The sequence below is a fragment of the Stegostoma tigrinum genome, chromosome 8 (assembly GCF_030684315.1).
Source record: "Stegostoma tigrinum isolate sSteTig4 chromosome 8, sSteTig4.hap1, whole genome shotgun sequence".
NCBI lineage: Eukaryota > Metazoa > Chordata > Chondrichthyes > Orectolobiformes > Stegostomatidae > Stegostoma > Stegostoma tigrinum.
This window is the reverse complement of record NC_081361.1, coordinates 102,135,656-102,157,958: the sequence shown is the minus strand read 5'-3', so window position 1 is coordinate 102,157,958 and position 22,303 is coordinate 102,135,656. Positions and strand designations below refer to the sequence as shown.

The 22,303-nt window shown below is 46.0% G+C and overlaps 1 protein-coding gene across 3 annotated transcripts in view; it reads right to left on the bottom strand.

The window, feature by feature from the left end:
* Window positions 1-22,303, bottom strand: part of LOC125456385 (leucine-rich repeat and IQ domain-containing protein 3-like) — a 52,013-nt gene that overhangs the window by 13,720 nt on the left and 15,990 nt on the right. Inside the window, exons 2-6 of one of the 3 annotated variants that reach the window (XM_059648191.1) lie at window positions 17,035-17,313; window positions 13,521-13,841; window positions 8,990-9,123; window positions 5,053-5,155; window positions 4,455-4,544 (exon numbers count right to left, since the gene is read on the bottom strand). In XM_059648191.1, the coding sequence (XP_059504174.1) occupies window positions 4,455-4,544; window positions 5,053-5,155; window positions 8,990-9,123; window positions 13,521-13,841; window positions 17,035-17,313 (927 nt within the window). The remainder of the gene's footprint in view (window positions 1-4,454; window positions 4,545-5,052; window positions 5,156-8,989; window positions 9,124-13,520; window positions 13,842-17,034; window positions 17,314-22,303) is intronic. The other 2 variants (XM_059648193.1, XM_059648192.1) reach the window with 2 other exon arrangements.

Genomic DNA, 22,303 nt, shown 5'->3' with positions numbered 1-22,303 from the left:
TACCTCCTGACTTTATGAATGAGCCTGCCATGGGGAACCTTATCAAATCACCCTGTATCCCGTACCTCCTGACTTTATGAATGAGCCTGCCATGGGGAACCTTATCAAATCACCCTGTATCCCGTACCTCCTGACTTTATGAATGAGCCTGCCGTGGGGAACCTTATCAAATCACCCTGTATCCCATACCTCCTGACTTTATGAATGAGCCTGCCATGGGGAACCTTATCAAGTCACCCTGTATCCCGTACCTCCTGACTTTATGAATGAGCCTGCCATGGGGAACCTTATCAAATCACCCTGTATCCCATACCTCCTGACTTTATGAATGAGCCTGCCATGGGGAACCTTATCAAATCACCCTGTATCCCGTACCTCCTGCCGAAATTAACTGCATGACCAACCTTTACTACTCCTTAGAAAATGAAGAATGTTACAAAAACAAAAACAGCTGCAGCAACTTAGCAGATCTGGTGGTATGTGTGGACAGAGAAACAGAGTTCATGCCTTAAATCCGGTGATCCTTTTTCAGAACTGATTGTAGCTGGGAAAAGGTTGATATATATAGAACATAGAACATTACAGCACAGTACAGGCCCTTCGGCCTGATGATGAAGGTGGTGTTGGACCTTCTGTGTTTCTCCAGCAATTTCCGTTTTCTTTTCAGATCTTTTGCATCTGCAGTTCTTTGTTTTATTTGACACCAGAATAGAAAGATTGTTTTATGAGGAAAGTTTTGTATCCACCAGAGTTTAGAAGAATAAGAAACAATTTGATCGAAACACTCAAGATCCAAAGTTGTCTCGACAGAGTAGACGTGGAGAGATGTCTCCTCTTGTGGGAGACTCTACAATAAGAGGTTGTTTTTAAACTATCAGGGCTTGCCTATTTAGCTAAGATGAAGCAAAGTTATTTTCTCTGAGCGTCTTTGGAACTATCTTTCTGAAAAGATGATGAAACAAGAGTCTTTGAATTATAACGATCATTGGTGGTCCTTTGCAGATGAGGATGACTCTCCTCCACTCTCAGGGCGAGTCCATAGGTGGCTGTCCAGATCGATATGGCTTCTACAGGCTTTGTTACACTTGGGGAAGAAGGTGGTCATGGGGAAGGGGTGGGTGGGGTGTTGATGTGGCAGCACATTCCTTACGTTGTTTTCAACTGGCTTCCACTTTTTCCCCAAGAGCATGTCTCAAGGGGCTCAACCCTTTCCCGGATGCTTATCTTGCACTTTGAACAGTCTTGGGCCAACGATTCCCAGGTGTCCGTGGGAAGGTTGCACTTTGCTAGTGACAGCATGAGGGCAACTCTGAAGCACTTCCTCTGTCCACCTGGGGCTTGCCTGCCATTTCGAAGCTGGGAATAGAGCACCTGCTTGGGGAGGCTCTTGTCGGTCATATGGACAACGTGCACAGCTCAATGTAGTTGATCAAGGGTGGCCAGTACCTTGATACTGGGATTGTTGGCCTGGTTGAGACACTGGTGTTAGTGCATCTCTATTCCCAGCTGATTTACAGGATCTTGCAGCATTGATGATACTTGAGGTATCCGCTGTGGACAGTCCATGTCTCAGAGCCATACAGAAGGGCAGGAACCATCACAGCTCTGTAAACCATCATCTTGGTGTTGGACCTAGTGTTATTGTTCTCAAACACCCTTTTCCTCAGGCAGCCAAGGGCTGTGCTAACACACTGGATGCGATGGTGAACTTCCTCATCAATAGCTGCTTGATGGACGCCCCTGAGGTATTGCAAATGATCAATATTCCTTAAGACCTCCCTGCAGGCCTTGATGCCTGGAGATTTTCTCCGCAATGCTAGGTCAGGTTGGGGAAGAACTTTGTCTTGTGATGTTCAGGGGGAAACCCATGCTTTGAATAATTTGCTGATCTAGGCTGGTAAGTTCTTGCTAAATAAGGCAGTGAAAGAATATTAGCAGAAGGCAGGAATTTCAATGTGAGGCTATCATCAGCTCAACTATAAACTTATTAAATGGCACAGCAAGAGTGAAATATTAGAGGTTCAATGCTGATTTGATAGAGTATGACCTCTTGTGGTCATGTCCCTACCTCTGGGCGAGGAGGCCTGAGTTCAAAGCCCACTTGCTCCGGAGCTGTGTAATATATCTCTGAGCAGCTTAATTGGAAAATAGAGATAACAAAGCGTGGAGCTGGATGAACTCAGCAGGCCAAGCAGTATCTCAGGAGCACAAAAGCTGACGTTTCGGGCCTAGACCCTTCATTAGAGAGGGGGATGGGGAGAGGGAACTGGAATAAATAGGAAGAGACGGACCGAAGATGGAGAGAAAAGAAGATAGGTAGACAGGAGAGTATAGGTGAGGAGGTAAGGAGGCGATAGGTCAGTCCAGGGAAGATGGACAGGTCAAGGAGGCGGGATGAAGTGGGAGGTAGAAAATGGAGGTGCAGCTCGAGGTGGGAGGAAGGGATGGGTGAGAGGAAGAACAGGTTAGGGAAGCAGAGACAGGCTGGGCTGGTTTTGGGATACAGTGGGGGAAAGGGAGATTTTGAAGCTTGTGAAGTCCACATTGATACCATTGGGCTACAGGGTTACCAAGCGGAATATGAGTTGCTGTTCCTGCAACCTTCGGGTGGCATCATTGTGGCACTGCAGGAGGCCCATGATGGACATGATTGGAAAATATCTTAGTTTGCCAGATCCAGGCATATACTTTTATAGTCAGAGATGTTTTCCAACTCTCACATCACAAAACGTCCAACACATTGAATAATAATAACCAATATACATATAATCAAGTTTTCACTCAATTATCCAGTCTTTAACAAACAGTTATCACCTAACTGTTAGTCCCATTTGGTCTTAAGCATCCTCCCTGCCAGACCCCAGTAGACGACAATAGTTTCCCTTTCTTTTCTTTCTAAAATAAATTAATATATATTTATAATATCAATTGAAAATCAAACAAAACAAAACTTACAACATGACACCATATTGTGCAGAATGATAATATATTATACTCCTGGATAACAAAGCGTGAAGCTGGATGAGCACAGCAGGCCAAGCAGCATCTTAGCAGCACAAAAGCTGATGTTTCTGGCCTAGACCCTTCTTCAGAAAAATATTATACTCCAATTTTTTTTTAGCACACATTCTAACACTAATAGTTTCTTGGAACTTGCTCTTTTCTTTGTAAAGCAATCAGATAGCTGACTGCTGTTATTCACCCATTTCAGTTTTGAGTTTTCCCCTTTCACCAGCGTCTGTTTTAAAATTGTATTAGTGATCCTCTGACTTTTCTCATCCCCTTGTTTTGTTGAATGTACACTATCCCAAAGTGCCTTAATATTGTTTAGCACTCCATGGGTTTTGCCAATGAAGCCTTCTTTTAGAATTTTTTTCTATATTATCATGAAGAAAAATGCTGTATCAGCCAACTCAAAAGAGTGAGAGTTTCTGCTGCTCAGGTGTTTTTTTCTACTCCAGATCTTTTTAGCTTCCCAAGCTAAAAGGCAATATTCACAATCCTCTCCTAAAAGGTAAATTGTAAACCCTCCCAATTGTAAACTGCCCAATAAACAGATGGCCAACTTAAGAAGAGACAATGGCCTAGTAGTGTTACTGCTCATCTAAAGACCCACGTAATGTCACAGGGACCTGGTGCAAATCCTGCTAAGACAGATGGTGGAATTTGATTGAAATAAAAATCTGAAATGAAGTGTCTAATGATGTCCATGAAACTGTTGTTGATTGTAGGGGAAAACCCATCTGGTTCATTAAAGTCTTTTAGGGAAGGAAGCTGCCATCTTTTCCTGGTCTGGCCTACATGTGCCTTCAGGCCCACAGAAATGTTGGACCATGACTGCCCTCAGTGATGGGCATATATGCTGGCCTAATCAGGGACACCCATAATCAATGAATTTTTGGTAAATCTCATCCATGTAAGCATTTCTTTTCCTGGAACATATCAGGATCATTTGGGATTGAGCGTGGAGGGTAGGGGTTTTTGGAGGTTGGGACACACTTTGAGGGGCATCCCCAAGGGAGAAAAAGCCCTTTCTGTTCACCTTTTCATCAGGTTAAATGAAGACCATCCAACATCAGCTACATTGCTGGAGACAGAATAAGCTCCTACTGTAATCCTCAATCAGCCAGTTAAAGGCCTCTAAGCGCCTAGAGGAAGGACAGGGTGGCAAATAGGTTGCTCACCCACTATAATTTGAGCTTAGCTGGGGGAATAGCAGGAGGCCAGTGGGCCAGCTCCTTGTCCTATGATACATGACTCGCCCCTCACAATGCCTCAACACACCCAATGAGGATTCATCCAGCTCTACACTTTGTTATCTGAATAAAACACAGCCCACTTTGGAGCCATGACCACTGTTTGACATGACAGCGGGGTGCTGAACCTAATCTCAAAAACTTGGCCCTTGTACCAACCAGCACAGATAGAGAAGTTGCCCAAATTACCAGACATACCTCCAGTAGAGCAATATCCAGCTTGTTTACATCTATCTGTAACTGGACAATGTTGTGTTGGCCATCCTTCTTACCTCCGCTGCCTGTTACCTAGATAACCAACAAGACAGTTTCGTTACTGATGCGCTGAACACATCGATAATTAAATGAATCCACATAACAAATCATCCCAGGCTGTTTGAAACATCTCTGAAGATTAAGACTGGGCTTGATTTTGTAATTTTTCAATCCATTTTGTAACTACACTTAATTAAACAAGATCAATAAAAAAGCATTCAAATTTTACACCACCAACAGCTCTCTGGGTAAAACCTGCTGCATTTCATGAGCTGCTTATCGACTCCACCAGCTGCGCTGACTGTGGTGAAAATGTAACAGCAGAGGCAGCAAACTGATTCAACTAACACAGGTACAACCATTGGACTGGATTTGGAAATAAAACAGAATGCATCTCAGTGCAGGTACACAGTCCCACCCAGCGCTCTGATACACAGTCCATCCAAATAATCTGATGAGTGTATCTCCTCTGTGACACTGAAACCTGGTGTTAATTTTTCAGGGGTGAAACCCTAAACCCCTTCTCACGGTTCAGACTCACACACAAACGGCCATCCTGCAGCACATGAATACCATCACTGCATAGTTCTCTGTGGAGTTCCAGAAATGGGAAACTGTGTTCTTTACATGGAATCGGTACAATTCTGGTTTAGCAAAACAAAACAACAAGTAACAGGAGATTAGTATTTTGATAATGGCTTATTACAATTGTGATGAAATTAATATTTTTTTGTTTGTGTGCTTTTGCACATTAGAACTTGTTGGGGTGAGTTCTGGTTGACTGAAAATGGTAACATTAATGACCAGAATGTCCCCATGCAGCTTGGGTATCTAACGTTCTACCTGGGAACAGGGATACAGCTTGTTGGGAGGTAACAATAGATCACACAGATCAGTTCAAGTTGGACCTGAGAGGAGCCCTGGTTGTCATTAAAGACTAAATGGCACTTAGACTGGGGCTCAGGGATACCAGGAACAGTATTTGGTCAGTATAGCTCTGGAGATTGAAGTTTAGGGAAGTCCGAAGACAGCCTGAAAGCTGAGAACATGTGTTTAGACATTGAAGCACAGCTGGCCAACAAATTGGGTGCACAGTCTCAGTGGGTGGTCAGCCCAGGCAGGAAATAGAACCAAGAAGGCTGCATCTCAGAGCAGATTTGAGAGAAATATGGAAGTGTGCCTATGGATTAGGGATTACAACAATGGAACATGGGTGGAGTAGCGCTGCTGAGGGTGGAGGACTACATCAACTTCAAGGAGGTTCAAGCGCTGTAGTGACCTGCTCCAAGCATTAGAGCGCTGGGGTAAAGCCAGCAATTAAATGTTAGATGACAGCCTTGTGAATCCAGTGTGACATAGTCTCAGAAGAAAAGATTGAGCAAGCAGCAGTTTGGGCCGTTGAGGTGGAGTAGGTTTTGGAGGAAATCAGAAGCTACATCCTAAACAGAGAGGAGCTGAATTGTCCTATGAGGAAGACATAGCCTAAAGAATTTTGGTGACTCATGATGACTTGGCATGTGAGTAAGTTGCTGAGAAATTTATGAGATCTATCTAAGTTATGTCTGTGATTTGACATGCAGTTTGTGTTGTGTTTGATCACTGTTTACCTGTAAATTTATGTTTAGCTCGTGTTAAGTCTGAAAATTAGGGTGCAAGATGGTCTTGACCGTTTGTTTTGTTTGATACTTTTGATAATTAACTGCTTCCAAAATGTTATTACACACCTGTGGAGCAGACAGGACCTGAACTCAGGCTTCCTGGCTGAGGTTTTGTATAGTGAGAATTATTGTTTGTCTAAAAGTATGGAATCTTGCTTTCATTCAAAAGCAACTGGGGACTTCGAATTCTGTCTTCATTTAAAAAAAAAGTTAAACCCCTCATAAGATATCAAGGTCTCGTCTTAGGTCCTAACACAATGTTTGGTTTTAATCAGAATGATGGGACCATTGAAGAAAGGAATTCAGAATGAATGTTACTGATGATGATGAAGATGGAATCACATTAACAGCATTGTCACCTGATTGTTAGCCTGAAGTAAGTTTTAGTTATTTGTTTTTTTTACTGTATGTGGAGATATATCACTGACCCCAAGGCTCAGGGGCATATAAAACCTGTGCTGGGAGATTTGATAGAGGTGAACAATATCATGATGATTGTAATACATTAACTAGGGAGAAGCTCTATCAGGTGGACCAGTGATAACAAGGTGTAGAGTTGGATGAACACATCAGGCCAAGCAGCATCATAGTAGCAGGAAGGCTGACGTTTCGGGCCAAGATGCTTCATCAGAAATGGGGGTGGGGAAGGGGGTTCTGAAATAAATAGGGAGAGAGGGGGAGGCGGATTGAAGATGGATAGAGGAGAAGATAGGTAGAGAGGAGACAGTCAAGTCAAAGAGCGGGGATGGAGCCAGTAAAGATGATTGTAGGTGGGGAGGTAGGGAGGAGATAGGTCAGTCCAGGGAGGACAGGCAGGTCAAGGGGGCAGGATGAGGTTAGTAGGTAGGAAATGGGGGTGCGGCTTGAGGTGGGAGGAGGGGGCAGGTGAGAGGAAGATCGGGTTAGGGAGGCAGGGATGAGCTGGGCTAGTTTTGGCATGTGGTTGGGGGAAAGAGAGATTTTGAAGCTTGTGAAGTGCGCATTGATACCATTGGGCTGCAGGGTTCCCAAACGGAATATGAGTTGCGATTCCTGCAACCTTCGGGTGGCATCGTTGTGGCACTGCAGGAGGCCCAACTCCCCCTCCCAATCCTCAGACCACATGTCCATCCTGGGCCTCCTGTAGTGCCACAATGATGCCACCCAAAGGTTGCAAGAACAGCAACTCATATTCCACTTGGGAACCCTGCAGCCTAATGGTATCAATGGGGACTTCACAAGCTTCAAAATCTCCCCTCCCCCACTGCACCCCAAAACCAGCCCAGCACATCCCTGTCTCTCTAACCTGTTCTTCCTCTCACCTATCCCCTCCTCCCACCTCAAGCTGCATCACCATCTCCTACCTACTAACGTCATCCCGCCCCCTTGATCTGTCCTTCCTCCCTGGACTGACCTATCCCCTCCCTACCTCCCCACCTACACTCACCTTTACTGGCTCCATCCCCATTTCTTTGACTTATCTGTCTCCTTTCCACCTATCTTCTCCTCTTTTCATCTTCTATCCATCTCCCCCTCTCTCCCTATTTATTTCAGAACCCCCTTCCCCTCCCCCATTTCTAATGAAGGGTCTAGGCCCAAAACGTCAGCTTTTGTGCTCCTCTGATGCTGCTTGGCCTGCTGTGTTCATCCAGCTCTACACCTTGTTATCTTGGATTCTCCAGCATCTGCAGCTCCTATTATCTCAGGTGGGATGGTAACAATGAGGCCAATCAGAACAGTTTGTCTGGTTAATATAGACCCCCCAACATGTCAACATCTGTCTGAGGTGCAAATTGTCTTTGTGATAAACCTAGGGTAAGCCATTTCAGTAAACCAGGAAAATCAGTAAACCTGGGAAAGTTTTTAAAATATATATTCATAGGATGAGGGCGTCGCTAGCTAGGCTAAGATTTATTGCCAATCCCAGAGCGTAGTTAAGAGTCATCACCACATTGCTGTGGGTTGGAGTCACATGTAGGCCAGACCAGGTAAGGATGGCAGTTTCCTTTCCTAAAGAACATTGGTGAACCATTGGAGTTTTTCCTGACAACTGATTCACAGTCATCATTAGGTTCTTAACTCCAGACTTCCATTGAATTCAAGTTCCACCATCTGCCATGGCAGGATTTGAACCCAGGGCCCCAGAACATTACCTGGGTCTCTGGATTAATAGTCTAGCAATAATACCACTAGGCCAGCAGTTCTCCTTCTTCTTCACTACTCATGACTACAGAAAACAGTTGAAGCCAAAACATTGCATGAATTCAAGGAGATGGGTGTAGGACCTGGGACAAAAGAGATCAAAGGATATTGGGAGAAATTGAGAACAGCGGACTGAGTCGGCTGATCAGCTATGATTGTATTAAATGGTAGAATGGTTGAATGGCCTTCTGTGCTCTGGTTTTCTATATTTCAATGTTTCTGTGTAACTTATTTCACAAGTGCAGAGTCAACATCAATATGAGATGAGAACTGTCCCTATGATAACACACTCCAGGACAGGGTCAACGTCTCAGGAGAAATGAAAGATAAAAACACAACACAGAAACTTGAAAAAAAGACATGAAAATATCAAAAATACTAAAGTAAGAGTGAAAGGAGGAAAGAGAAGCTGCACCATGTAAAATCAAAGTGAGCAACAAATGTAAGACAAAAATGAAAATGCATTTGTAGTAATAAGTTATAAATAGCTTTCATATTCTTGCACAGCAGTAGTGGATTTAACAAAAAAAAAGAACCTGTTTAACAATTAGTGACAGCAAAGTAGAAACGGAGCACCTTGTCAGGTCAATTTACAGAATAAAGACTGGAAAATAAAAAATCCTATAAATGAATCAATACCCCAGTTTCTTTCTGACCAAGAATCCACGGAACCATCGTTGAATGATCAGCACTGGAGACCGATGGGCAAGGATGTTGTTGATGGTAGACAGCAGGCTCCTAATCCGTCTCAACTCAGTACACCAGGTCGAGATCTACATGAAAGATGAGAGCACCGACAGTGGTTCCATTTCAACAAGAAATCAAAGCACTTCTTATAAAGCAGTAACAGAAAGAACTCAGAGATAATGGGAACTGCAGATGCTGGAGAATTCCAAGATAATAAAATGTGAGGCTGGATGAACACAGCAGGCCAAGCAGCATCTCAGGAGCACAAAAGCTGACGTTTCGGGCTAGACCCTCTGATGAAGGGTCTAGGCCCGAAACGTCAGCTTTTGTGCTCCTGAGATGCTGCTTGGCCTGCTGTGTTCATCCAGCCTCACATTTTATTAACAGAAAGAACTCACCAGTTAGCACCATTCCTCATCAGTGAACTTTGTGAGTTTGAGAAAGAAGTATTTAGTTATCTCCAGAATGGCGAATTAAATCAATTTCATCTGGTAGAATTTAATACAACACTTGTAAAATGTACAGTGCTATTAAAGCAGTAAAACAGCTCAAGGTGCCTCACATTAGCAACTTATCAAGTAAAGGGAGTCAGCATGGCTTTGAGAGGGGCAGGTCATGCCTTGCAAATCTTATTGAGTTCTTTGAGGAAGTCACAAGACAGGTTGACGAGGGTTGAGCAGTGGATGTGGTGTACATGGACTTCAGCAAGGCATTTGATAAGGTTCCCCATGGCAGGCTCGTTCATAAAGTCAGGAGGTATGGGATACAGGGTGATTTGGCTGTCTGGATTCAGAATTGGTTGGCTGACAGGAGGCAGAGTGTGGTTCTAGATGGCAAGTATTCTGCCTGGAGGTCAGTGCTGAGTGGAGTCCCACCGGGCTCTGTTCTTAGGCCTCTGCTCTTTGTAGTTTTTATAAATGACTTGGATGGGGAGGTTGAGGGGTGGGTTAGTATGTTTGCTGATGACACAAAGGTTGGAGGTGCCGTTGATAGTATCGAGGGCTATTGCAGGCTTCAGCGAGACATTGACAGAATGCAGAGCTGGGTTGAGAAATGGCGGACGGAGTTCAACCTGGATAAATGCGAAGTGATGCATTTTGGAAGGTCGAACTTAAATGCTGAATCTAGGTCCTTAAAGGCAGCATTCTCGGCAGTGTGGAGGAACAGCGGGATCTTGGTGTTCAAGTGCATAGCTCCCTCAAAGTTGCCACTCAGGTGGATAAGGTTGTTAAGAAAGCATATGGTGTTTTGGCTTTCATTAACAGGAGGTTCGAGTGTAAGAGCCGCGAGGTTATGCTGCAGCTCTACAAAACCCTGGTGAGACCACACTTGGAATATTGTGTCCAGTTCTGGTTGCCCTATTATAGGAAAGATGTGGAGGCTTTGGAGAGGGTGCAAAGGAGGTTTACCAAGATGCTGCCTGGACTGGAGGGCTTGTCTTACGAGGAGAGGTTGACTGAGCTCGGACTTTTCTCTCTAGACAGAAGGAGGAAGAGAGGTGACCTGATCGAGGTGTACAAGGTAAGGAGAGGCATGGATAGAGTCGATAGCCAGAGACGTATCCCCAGGGCAGGATTGACTGCCACGAGGGGTCATAGTTTTAAGGTGTTAGGAGGAAGGTATAGAGGAGACGTCAGAGGGAGGTTCTTCACCCAGAGAGTTGTGAGCGCATGGAATAGTTTACCAGTGGTAGTCGTGGAAGCAGAGTCATTAGTGACACTTAAGCGACTGCTGGACATGCACATGGACAGCAGTGAATTGAGGGGAATGTCGGTTAGGTTATTTTATTTTTGGATTAGGAATATTCCTCGGCACAACATCGTGGGCCGAAGCGCCTGTACTGTGCTGTACTTTTCTATGTTCTATGTTCTATGTTCTAACATTTTAAAGAAAACAGCCAACAGCAATATCATGACAGAGTAACAAAAGCTTGGTCTAAGAGGTCATATGAAAGAGTAACATTAAGGAGGAAGAAGAGAAATAGAATGTGCAGAGGGGGAATTTCAGACTTCAGTGCTTTTCAGCTACTGAAGACTTGGCTGTCAATTTTACAGTGACAAGCACTGGGCAACATGTAAAAGGCTGGTGTGTAGATCCCCAGACCTTCAGCAGCCCAATATCTGGTTCAGTTATTCATCTGGCTCTGATTCATGTCAAAAGAGCCCATCATGGAAATCATTATCCACACAGAGTCATAGAATTTTACAGAACAGGAAGAGGACATTCAGCCCATTCTATCTATACCGGTTCCCAAAAAAGCTACCCAACTGATTCCATTCTCCAGCCCAATCTCCATAGTCCTCTACATTCATCACTTTCAAATATATACTCAGCTCTCTTTTGAAACCTCCTTTGGAATCCACTTCCACCGCTCTCCCAGGCAGCACATTCCAAATCCTAACAACTCTCTGAGTAAAGATGTTTCTTCTCATCTCACTCATCGGTCTCTTACTGACAGTTTTGAAATTGTGACCCTTAGTTATTGACATGCCATAAAATCACCGAGTCATAGAGACGTCCAGCACAAGAACAGACCCTTCCGTCCAACTCTTCCATGATGACTAGATTTCCAAGATAAATCATTTACAGTGTTTGACCCAGATCCCTCTATTCATGTACCCGTTTTTTAAACGTTGTAATTGTACCGTGTCCATCACTTCCTCTGACGGCTCTTTCCTACACATATCACCCTCTGCATGAAAAAGTTGTCCCTTAGGTCCCTTTTAAATATTTCCCCTTCACCTCAAACCTATGCCCCTCTAGTTTTGGACTACCCCACGTTGTAGAAATGACCTTCTTTATTTATCCTACCCGTGCCCCTCACGATTTTATAAACTTCTGTAAGGTCACCCTTCAGCCTCTGATGTTCCAGGGAAAATAGCCCCAGGCTATTCATAGAACTTAGAACAGTACAACACAGTACAAGCCCTTCGGCCCACGATGTGCTGCCAAACCTTTACCCTAAACCTAAGGTCTATCTAACCTCCACCCCTACCTTATACTATCATCCATATGCCTATCTAATAGCCGCTTAAATGCCCATAATGAGGCCGACTCCACTACCCTCTCTGGCAACCATCTGTGAGTAAAGAACCTACCTCTGACGTCTCCCCTATACCTACCTCCACTCACTTTAAAACTATGCCCCTCATAATAACTACCTCCACCCTAGGAAAAAGTCTCTGGCTGTCCACTCTATCCACACCTTTGATTATTTTGTACACCTCTATCAAGTCAAAAGGTGCTAGGCTATTCAGCCTCTCCCTATAGCTCAAACCCTCCAACCCTGGCAACATAGTCATAAATCTTTTCTTAACTCTTTTAAGTTTCATATCATCCTTCCTATAGCAGGGAGACCAGAACTGCATGCAGCATTCCATAATAGCCTCAACACTGTTTTGTGCAGCTGCAACATGACTTCCCAACTCCTGTACTCAATGCTCTGACCAATAAAGGCAAACATACTAAACCTCTCCAATGAAGGGTCTAGGCCCGAAACGTCAGCTTTTGTGCTCCTGAGATGCTGCTGGGCCTGCTGTGTTCATCCAGCCTCACATTTTATTATCTTGGATTCTCCAGCATCTGCAGTTCCCATTATCACTGATACTAAACACCTTCTTCACTATCCTATCTACCTGAGACTCCATTTTCAAGAAACTGTAAACCTGTACTTTGAGGTCTCTCTGTTCAGCAAACTCCTCAGGACTTTACCATTAAGAGTACAGTCCTGCCCTGATTTGCCTTTCCAAAATGCAGCACTTCACATTTCTCTAAATTAAACTCCATCTGCCAGAACCGCTGGACCTGAAACGCTAACTCTGTTTTCTCTGCCACAGATGCTGCCAGGCCTGCTGAGCTTTTCCAGCAATTTTGTTTTTGTTCCTGTGTATAAAAGGCAGTTTCAGTCTTTCCAGCCTGTCAATCCAGCAAAGCATATCTCTGAAGGGAAACTGGAAAAGTTCCCATAGCTTGGGAAAGCAGTGTGCAGACTGTTGAAGGCAGAATGCTGGGTTAAATTTACAAATAATTTTCTCTGAGCATAGTCAAATAACAAATTCACTGGAACACCTCCAAATAAGGGCCAGTTAAGGTGGATGATGACAGATGTCATGTACCTAAATCCAATTCCCACAACATGCCCACATTGTAACCTGCCCCACACTTCTGCATCTTAAAATCCAGTTTAAAATTCTGGTGCTCCTTCCCTAACAGCATCGTAGGTATCTCCACACCAGGTAGACTGTAGCAGTTCGAGAAGGCAGCTCACCACCACCTTCTCAAGGGATGGACAATAATGCTGACCTAGCCCTTCCATGAATTAATATTTTTTAATCTGACCTGGAATAATTAATTTTTCTTTCCTCTATTTCAATTTTGACAAATTTGCTGGACACTTCTGGTGTTTCTTTTTCCTGACGTTCAGCCTGATCTTTGTGGACGCTCTAAATGTTTCAGTTCCTCACTAATAGATAATAGCACCAACCTGTGAACACAATGGGAGGTCAATAAAGAAATAAGGACTTAAAGCTTTGAATTCTTCAGATTTTGGCCAATCTTCAATGATCTCCTCATCTGAGATGACAAAGTGATCCAAGGCTTTGAGAGACAAAATGCTGTTGACAACATGGTGCCGATATTTTGGAAACAGACTGACTGGGGTGTCAAACAGAGTCAGAACGATGAGGTTTGGGCAGGAAAACAGGGGCTCAACACTACGCAAGGGCCCAATGAGGTTACCATGAAGAAAAAGGATCTGCAGAGACTTCATTTCAGACCAAAAGTTTTCATCTGGAAGATGCGAGATCTGGCAATGGGGGGAAATAAGTATAATAATTACATTAGTACGTTATAGTCAATTACAGAACTATGAAGAAGGCAAAGGAAGCAGAAATGTTTTTCAACAATTGTGTAGTTACATTATGGAGCTTAACTGGTCTTGACATCAATTTATTGAATTAGTTATATCTCTCCAGAGCCAAGTTAAACTACTATCCCAGTTTAGAAACAGAAATACCTTGAGACTCATCTGCTCACCAAATTTATGATTCTAGGCTTCAGCTCTCTTTACTGCCCTCAGCTCCTTCTCTAGAGCCACTCCATTTTTAGTGAAAGAAAAGCTCTCACCTCTTGCCTCACCAAACGGAAATTCCCCTTTACCAAATTCCCAGAGTTATGCACTCAACCTCACTGCATTCGGACTAAGCTGCCCCTTTCAGCTCCTTATGCATCTGTTAAACGTCCTGTACTTCCACTGGTTGTAATTCCAGTGACCTGAATAGGGAACCAGTTCTAAATCGTTACCCTATTAAGTATCTCTGCAGCTGCCTTTCAGTAGGAAGCCTGGTTTCACTGGCTAAGATGAAATAAGCTATAAATCAGTTTTACTGTTACCTTGGGTGCTCCTCCAGATCTCCGAAGGCAGCAGGACTGGTTAATAGGTCAGCTAAGGTGGCAGACAGGACACTTGCCCTTCTCAGTGGCACAGATTATAGTAACTTTGGGTAGGTCACAGTTGGAGTACTGTGTGCAGTTCCAGTCCCCACATTATAGGAAGGATGTGATTGCACTGGAGGGGGGGCAGAGGGGGATTCACCAGGACGTTGCCTGAGATGGAGCATTTTAGTGACAGAGTGAGGCTAGCTTGTTTTCTTTAAAGCAGAGAAAGTGGAGGTCAGATCTGGTAGAGGTGTAACAAAATTACAACGGGCATAGACAGGTGGGTAGAAAGCTGTTGTTTCCTCTTTGTTGAAGGGTCAATCACAAAGGAACATAATTTTATGGTGAAAAGCAGAAGTTTTAGAGTGGGTACGAGGAAATTTTTAAACTCAGTGGGTGGTGGGAATCTGGAACGCACTGCCTGAGAGAGTAATTGAGGTGGGAAAACTCACAATCTTTAAAAAATATGCGGATGAGCATTTGAAGTGTCATAACATTCAATACTATAGGCCAAATGCTGGAAAGAGGGCCGAGTGTAGACTTAGAATAGTTTTTGTTAGAGCAGACTCAAAGGGCCAAAGGGCCTCCTCTGTACTGTATGGTCCTATGAACTCTGCAGCTTTCTCTCAGCAGAAAATGTGTTTTTATTGATTAATGCTGCTAGAAACTGTAGGTTACTTTTACTGTTATGTTAAATGCTAAATGCAGACTTCACTGGATTTTTAAAAAGAGATCCACCCTTAAAATTGGCTTACTTATCAGATTCCCTACACGTCCTAGCTCTCAAAAGGGTTATGGGTTCTGGACTCACATGAGGACCTGAATGCGGAGACTAAACTGGCTCCTACAGTGTAATAGTTGCCAACTGCTGAAGTGAATGTATCAGGGAAAGGAAGGAACCCTCCCAGTATTCTGGTCAAAGTTCATCTTTAATTTAACTGAAAAACAACACTACATTTCAAAAGTAATTCACCAATATTACAAATTGTCTCGTTCAGCCTCAGTTTCCACTGTGAGGTGAGGGAAAGAACTTTGTGGAGGAGGCTTAAGATTGTAGGTTTTGTCCTACCAACAATTACTTCATGGAAATTTCTACCCAACAAGTTCTGGAAATTGGACAAACAGTCCAACTAATTAAGATGCAGCGGTAAGATGGGAGCATGCAAAGACTGTTATTGGAATATGACTGTGGTGTGTACATAATAAATAGATGGACAAATCTTTAAAGATTCCAGAGGTAATGGTCTGGGATTGGGAGAAGATGCCACTGCAGGAAATTCAGCAAACAAACCACCAGGCATTGACCTAGGCACCACAAATGTCAAAAGCAAAATCAGCCCTTTCGTCCTGCAAATTCCTCCTTATCAGCACGTGAGGCCAGGGCCAACATCAGGAGCACAGTCTCACAGACTTTTCCTTACGCAGCACTTTCCAAACCCATGACCACTGCCACCTAGAAGGGCAAGGCTGCACTGCCTGCAAGTTCCCCTCCAGGCCACTCACCATCCTTGACTTCTCTTCAGTGTTGCTGGCTCAGAATCCTGGTAAGGGGGGAGCACTCATCACAATCCTAACACTGTGCCGTGTTGGTGGTTGTCAAGCTTTAGGGAGACAGGAGGTGAGTTACTCACGGCAGAATTCTAGCCTCAGGCTTTTCTTATTCACTCGTGCAATGTAGGCGTTGCTGGCTGGCCAGCACTTTTTATTCCCAATCCCTAATTGCTTCCAGTGAAGGTGCTTGTGAGCTTCTATCTTGAACCACTGCATTCCATGGGCTGTGGGTTTACCAACAATGTCCTTAGGAAGGGAATTCCAGGATTTTGACCCATTTACAATGAAGGAACAGGAATGGCCTCCAACACCCAGTCCTGAGTTTCTGGAATTGTTCAAAGTCTGTCCCAGTTAGCACGGTGATAGTGTCACACAATACGACGGAGGGTGTTCTCAATGTGAAAGTGGGATTTTTCTGCACAAGAACCATGCGGTGTCACTCTGGTGACTTGCTCTTGTGGCCACGGTATTTATCTCGCTTGGGAACCCTGCAGCCCGAGGATATCAATGTGGACTTCACAAGGTTCAAAATCTCCCCTCCCCTGACCGCATGCCAAAACCAGTCCAGCTAGTCCCCGCTTCCCTAACCATTCCTCCCACTCAAGCCCCACCCCCAACCCACTAACCTCATCCTGCCCCCCGACCTGTCCGTCCTCCCTGGGTTGACCTATCCCCTTCCTAACTCTCCACTTATATTCACCTTCACTGGCTGTAACCCCACATCTTTGACCTGTCTATCTCCTCTCACCCTAACTTCTCTTTTATCCATCTTCTATCCACTTCCCCCTGTCTCCCTATTTAGTTCAGAATTCCCTTCCCCTCCCCGATTTCTGAAGAAGGATCCCCACCCGAAACATCAAACTTTCCTGCTCCTCTGATGCTGCTTGGCCTGCTGTGTCCATCCAGCTTCACACTGTGTTATCTCTCATTTATCTGGCTAGTTCAGTTTGTGGCCAATGGTAATCGTGTGATATTGTTTTTATTGAGCACACACCTCCTTTATCACTTACATGGTTTCCATGGAGATCCAGCTTGATTAAATTGGGACATCCTGCAAGAGCATCAATTTTAGTGATGTAATTCCTGGACAGATTGCAAATCTTCAGAGCAGAGCAATGAGGCAAGCTGCCCAGGTTTTTCAGATAACGTCCAGACAAGTTTACGACAACAATCTCATTGAGTTTCTTCTCTTCATATGCAATGATCATCTCTCCACATGACAGGGTTAATGATTTTGAAGGAGACACAAGGTGACTTCTGTTGACAGGATGTTTCTTAGCTGCGCGGCTCTGTGGAATATGCAAAACATCAAACAATCAGGATGAAAGTGAATGTTTTTATGACCAGGACATAGAGAAAGACTATGAAGGGGATTTTCTTTACAAATATACCTCCCTTTTCTATGCTTTGAGAAAGATCATAATCAAAATGAACACTTCAGTGAGCACTGAAAGAGTGCTGCATTGCTGGGAGAAATTATAATTACAATATTTAAAAAGCATCTGGGCGGGTACATGAATAATAAGGGTTTAGAGAATGCTGGCAAATGGGACTAGATCAATAGAAGATATCTGGTCAGCATGGACAAGTTGGAAGGGAAGGTCTGTTTCCGTGCTGTATGACCCTATGACCTTGTCAGATAAAGGATATAATTCGAAAGGAGGTGCAGAGACAGAGCGGCCTGGGAATGGATGCGCACAAGTTACTGAAAGTGACAGGACAGGTTGAGAAACTGATTAAAATGCCGTATGGAATCCAGAGTTTTATAAATAGAGACAGTGCACAAAAACAAGGCAGTTAAAACACCTTTATAAAACACTGCCCCATCTGGAGTATGCGTCTAATTCTGGGTAATGCACTAAGAAGTATTTCAAGGCATGGGGGGGGGGGGGGGGGGGGAGGAGGAGGAGAGGTGCTGCAGGAAACATTCCGGAGAATGGTACCAGGATGAGGAATTTCAATTATGTGCATAGACTAGAAAAGTTGAGATTGGTCATCTTGAGAAAAGGAGGCAGACAGGGGACTTGGAATGTCCAGAGTCACAATGTCTCTTGACTGAGTACTTGGAAAGAAACTGATCATATTGGTAGAAGTGTCAAAGATCTGATAGCAGACACTTGGCAGAAGTAGCAGTTGCGACAAGAAGAAAAATGTCTTCAAATAGCAATTGGTGTGGATCCGGAACGCACTGCCAGAGAATGTAGTGGAGGCAGATTCAACTTCCCTTTCGAAAAGGAATTGAATCATCATCTTAAGCAAAAGGATTAGAAGCGCTGTGGGGAAAACATGGGAAGTTGGACACACAGAGTTGCTCTTGCTATAAGCCAGCAGAGATGTTAAGGTCTTTTTCTGTGCTGTAACTAATCTATAACTCTAGTCTGTGATTTTCAGTCTTCACACTAATTCTCTAAGCATCCACAGCTTTCAGTGGTAGAGAATTCCAAAGATTTACAACACTCTGAGCAAACAGATGTTTCTTTAATTCAAAGGCAATGGGAACTGCAGATACTGGAGAATCCGAGATAACAAAGTGTGGAGCTGGATGAACACAGCAGGCCAAGCAGCATCTTAGGAGCAGACGTTTCGGGCCTAGACCCTTCATCAGACTGAGAGCCCATGTTTGGACCCTATCATCCCTGAAACCAGTCGCACAAACTTTCATTACACTTGGCCTAAAGCAAATATATCCATAGTCAATGCTCCAGAGTAGTTTCAGGAGAGCTCAACACAGCTGGAATCAGATTTCTTTATTTTTAGGTTGTAATTGCTTTATAACAAGTCAATGCTCAATGAGTAGAAGCTTGTGGATAAGTTCTAGGCTCAGAACTGAACAGAAATCAGGTCAGACACTCAGCAGAACACAGAGGTTCTTACTATCTCTCACAGAGAGCGCTGCACTGTTAGAGGAGCAGTCTTTCAGACGAACTGGTAACCAGGGCTCTGTCAGTTGGATATAAAAGAGGCCATGGCACTATTTTGGAGAAAAGGTAAATTTATCCTTTAAATCTTGAATGAATATTTATCCCTTGGTGTATATTGCGATAAAATATTACCTGGGCGGTAACTCATTGTTGTTTATGGGAGCTTGCTATGTGTTTTTGAATTAACTGCCATAGACCAGTGACTACTCTTCAAAGGGGCAGCATGGTGGCTCAGTGGCTAGCACTGCTGCCTCACAGCGCCAGGTACCCAGGTTCAATTCCACCATCGGCCGACTGTCTGTGCGGAGTTTGCACATTCTCCCTACGTCTGTGAGGATTTCCTCCAGGTGCTCTGGTTTCTTCCCACAGTCCAAAGATGTGCAGACTAGGTGGATTGGCCATGCTAAATTGCCTGTAGTGTTCAGGGATATGTAGGTTATGTGGGTTATAGGGGGAATGGTCTGAGGTTTGGTGTGGACGTGTTGGGTCGAAGGGCCTGTTTTCCACACTGTAGGGATTCTGTGATCTATAATATTGGTTATAGAATACTCTGGGATTCCAATGGACATGAAAGGCACTAAGTGAGTGCAATACTTAAATATATTTATCACCTCACACCAGGCCACACACTCGACTCCAAGTCGCTCCCCAAAGCAGGGACCTTCCCCCACAATGAGACACTGCTCCACATGCTGAGACCCTCCACACACACAGAGCCTCTACCCTGCAATCCTTGAGCCCCTCGCCTCACACTGAGCCTCTCCTGCCACACATGCAGAGATCTTCCACACACAATCTGAGACCCTCCCCCACAACCTGTAACACACCCCTACACGCTAAGCCCCTCTCCCCACTAACTGAGCCCACCCCTCATAATCCAAGACCCTCGCCCACCCTCTGCACACCTCCCCTCACAAACTGAGACCCCCAAACTGAACCCCACCCCTACAATTTGAGCACTTCCCCACACACCAAGACCCTCCCGTACACAATGAAACCCACCCTTCACACTGAGGACCCTTCCCACAAACCTGCAGCCCCCTCTCCCCAACACATTGAGTCCCTCCCCCCAAACACTGAGTCATGCCACCCCACACACTGATACCCACCCCTTCAGAGACACTACCCCACACATTGAGGACCCTCCCCCCACACTGATAACCACACACCCACTGATACCAACCGCACACACACATACTGATACCCAACCCAACACACACACACTGATACCCAACCAACACACACACACTGATACCTAACACCCCCGCACACACACTGATGCCCACTCCCCCCCACACACACTGATGCCCACTCCCCACACACACACACACACACTGATACCCACTCCCCACACACACACACTGATACCCAAGCCCCCACACACATCACACTGATACCCAACACCCCTCACACACACTGATTACCCAACACCCTCACACACACTGATACCCAAGCCCCCACACACACACACACTGATACCCAACACCCCTCACACACACTGATACCCAAGCCCCCACACACACACAGATACCCAACCGCCCCCCATACACACACATACCCAGCCGCCCCCCTATACACACTGATGCCCAACACCACACACACACACACTGATAACCATGCCCCCCACACTCACTGATACCCACTCCCCCCCACTCACTGATACCCACTCCCCCCCGATACACACTGATACCCAATCCCCCCATACACACTGCTACCCACTCCCTCCCGTACACACTGCTACCCACTCCCCACCACACACACACTGATACCCCACTCCCCCCTACACACTGATACCCCAGTCACCCAGCACACACTGATACCCACTCCCCCCCCAACACACACTGATACCCACTCCCCCGCCCCCACACGCACAGACTGATACCCACTCCCCCGACACACACTGATGCCCACTTCCCCCCCAACACACACCATACCCACTCCCCACTACACACTGATACCCACACCCCCCACACACACACTGATACCCACTCCCCTGCCACACAGATACCCACTACCCCCCCCCACACACACAAAGCAATACCCACTCCCCCCACCATACACACTGATACCCACTCCACCCCATACACACTGATACCCACTCCCCCCGCCACACACACACACAAACACTGATACCCACTCCCCGCCACAAACACACACTGAGATCCACTCCCCCCGCCACACACACACACACACACACTGATACCCACTCCCCGCCACACACACACACTGAGATCCACTCCCCACCGCCCCCCACACACACACACGAGATACCCACTCCCCCACCACACACACACACTGGTACCCACTCCCCCACCACACACACACACTGGTACCCACTCCCCCGCCACACATAGACACTGATACCCACTCCCCCCGATACCCACTCCCCACCACACACACACACTGATACCCAACCCAACACACACACACTGATACCCAACCCAACACACACACACTGATACCCACTCCCCACCACACACACACTGATACCCACTCCCCGCCACACCACACACACTGAGATCCACTCCCCACCGCCCCCCACACACACACGAGATACCCACTCCCCACCACACACACACTGATACCCAACCCAACACACACACACACACACTGATACCTAACACCCCCGCACACACACAGATACCCACTCCCCCCACACACACTGATGCCCACTCCCCACACACACACACTGATGCCCACTCCCCAAACACACACACACACTGATACCCAAGCCCCACACACACACACTGATACCCAACACCCCTCACACACACACTGATACCAAACACCCCTCACACACACTGATACCCAACACCCCCCACACACACTGATACCCACTCCCCCCACACACACACTGATACCCACTCCCCCCCACACACACTGATACCCACTCCCCCCACACACACACTGATGCCCACTCCCTCCCATACACACTGATACCCACTCCCCGCCCACACACACAAACACACACACTGATACCCACTCCCCACCAAACACACACACACCCACACTGATACCCACTCCCCCCCACCCCCACACACACCCACACCCCCCCACCCACCCCCCCCCCCCCACACACACACACACACCACCCCCCCCCCCCCACACACACACACCCCCCCCCCCCACACACACACACCCCCCCCCCCCCCCACACACACACACCCCCCCCCCACACACACCCCCCCCCACTCCCCCCCCCCCCCACACACACACACACCTCCCCCCCCCCACACACACACCACACCCCCCCCCCCACACACACACACACACCCCCCCCCCCCCCACACACACACTCCCCCCCCCCCCCCACACACACCCTCCCCCCCCCCACACACACACACTCCCCCCCCCCCCA